At 44.0% G+C, this 1,453-nt stretch overlaps 1 protein-coding gene across 1 annotated transcript in view; it reads right to left on the bottom strand.

Moving 5' to 3' along the window:
• Window positions 1-1,453, bottom strand: part of LOC119585617 (potassium channel subfamily K member 10-like) — a 16,240-nt gene that overhangs the window by 827 nt on the left and 13,960 nt on the right. The window contains exons 5-6 of the mRNA XM_037934285.1: window positions 1,130-1,322; window positions 57-280 (exon numbers count right to left, since the gene is read on the bottom strand). Of these exons, the coding sequence (XP_037790213.1) occupies window positions 57-280; window positions 1,130-1,322 (417 nt within the window). The remainder of the gene's footprint in view (window positions 1-56; window positions 281-1,129; window positions 1,323-1,453) is intronic.

Below are 1,453 nucleotides of genomic sequence, written 5' to 3'. Positions count from 1 at the left end.
TAATTTATCAACCAATCTATCTCTCCCTTTCTTTCCTCCTATCCCTCCTGCCTCACCTGCTGCACGAAACGGAGGAACCTCGGGTCGGTGTCCTTGATCCCCATCTGCTGCATCAACGACGTCATCTCTTCGGCGCTGCGCAGGAAGGAGTGCTGGCGTTTGGACTTGAGCGCCTTCGTGATGAAGGTGACCACAGTGACCCAGTAACCCAGGCCCGTCATGATCCACACAATGACGCAGACCATGTACATGCTCTGTTCCCAGAATCCCGTCTCCGATCCTAAGAAAAGTGTTACACATGAGCCGCATACAGATACACAAGCTCACCCTTCTGACTATCACCGTATGCGGTCAGTATCTACTCCATGTTTACGTCATCAACATAGGCGAGCGAGCGATCGTGTCCCCAAGCTGGACCATGCAGGGGTTTTCAGGCATGGAGCACGATTACCATTATGATAAGACTTCCCACCAGTTTTGTAAAGCAAACTTTAGTTAAACACAGAAACATTTTCTATTTTCCCGACTTTTAAGTCACTACCTAATTTTCACCAATAGTAAAGCCGGAATTCTTGTGAATACGAAAACCTTACTGACAAACCAATAATGCCCTATCATTGTGAAGAGATTCTGTAAACACTGCGTTAAACTCGCACAACGGTTGACCTCCGAATTCGTTTTGTCATCTAAGTGACTAGTAATTCGAAGCTAGGATTTATGCTTACTGCACAATGTCTAAGGCATTGATATGTACTGCAAAAAGGAAGAAAGACATACTCTGGCATCTTATGCAAGGTTGCAATGAAGCTAAAGACATATCACCAAGACAATCAGTAATATAAGGAAGCTGCATGAATTGAGATCGCTACCGGCTCAGCTAGACCTTTCTTGAAATTGGCATTATGCTCAGTAACGACGTAAAAAAATAAACAACATACAAGGAAACTGCCGATGGTCCTGATTAACTAAAGGACAAGCCTTTAGTGATATACTCTTTATCAGACAGGACCCATTAATACCCTTTCACACTGTACCTGACTGCAGTCATGTATAGCCTGGGGTTAGTGTCCTCGTGCATTACCGTTGCTCTAAATCTATGAATAAACCAAGATAACATCGTCTACTTTACCAGTTAGCAAGTCTCCAAAGCCGACAGTAGTGAGAGTGATGACGGCAAAGTAGACTGCCTCCAAGTACGACCAATAATCAAGAACCATGAAAATTCCAGCCGGAATGAAGATGAACACCACAAACCCCACGGCGATGCAAATCAGGGTGAAGAGAGCGATGAATATGTTGGATTCCTGCTTCTTTGCGTCCAGCTGGAATGGAAGGACGAGAATGAGGTCGTGCACGAATGTGGGATAGATAAAATGATGCACAAAATAATACGTACACGCTCTCGTCTCTTTCATACACACAAATACAAACATATTTACACAATCAAACGTTT

This window comes from Penaeus monodon, chromosome 20, assembly GCF_015228065.2.
Source record: "Penaeus monodon isolate SGIC_2016 chromosome 20, NSTDA_Pmon_1, whole genome shotgun sequence".
Taxonomy (NCBI): domain Eukaryota; kingdom Metazoa; phylum Arthropoda; class Malacostraca; order Decapoda; family Penaeidae; genus Penaeus; species Penaeus monodon.
Note: the sequence above shows the minus strand (reverse complement) of the source record. Positions and strands in the feature narration are given on the sequence as shown.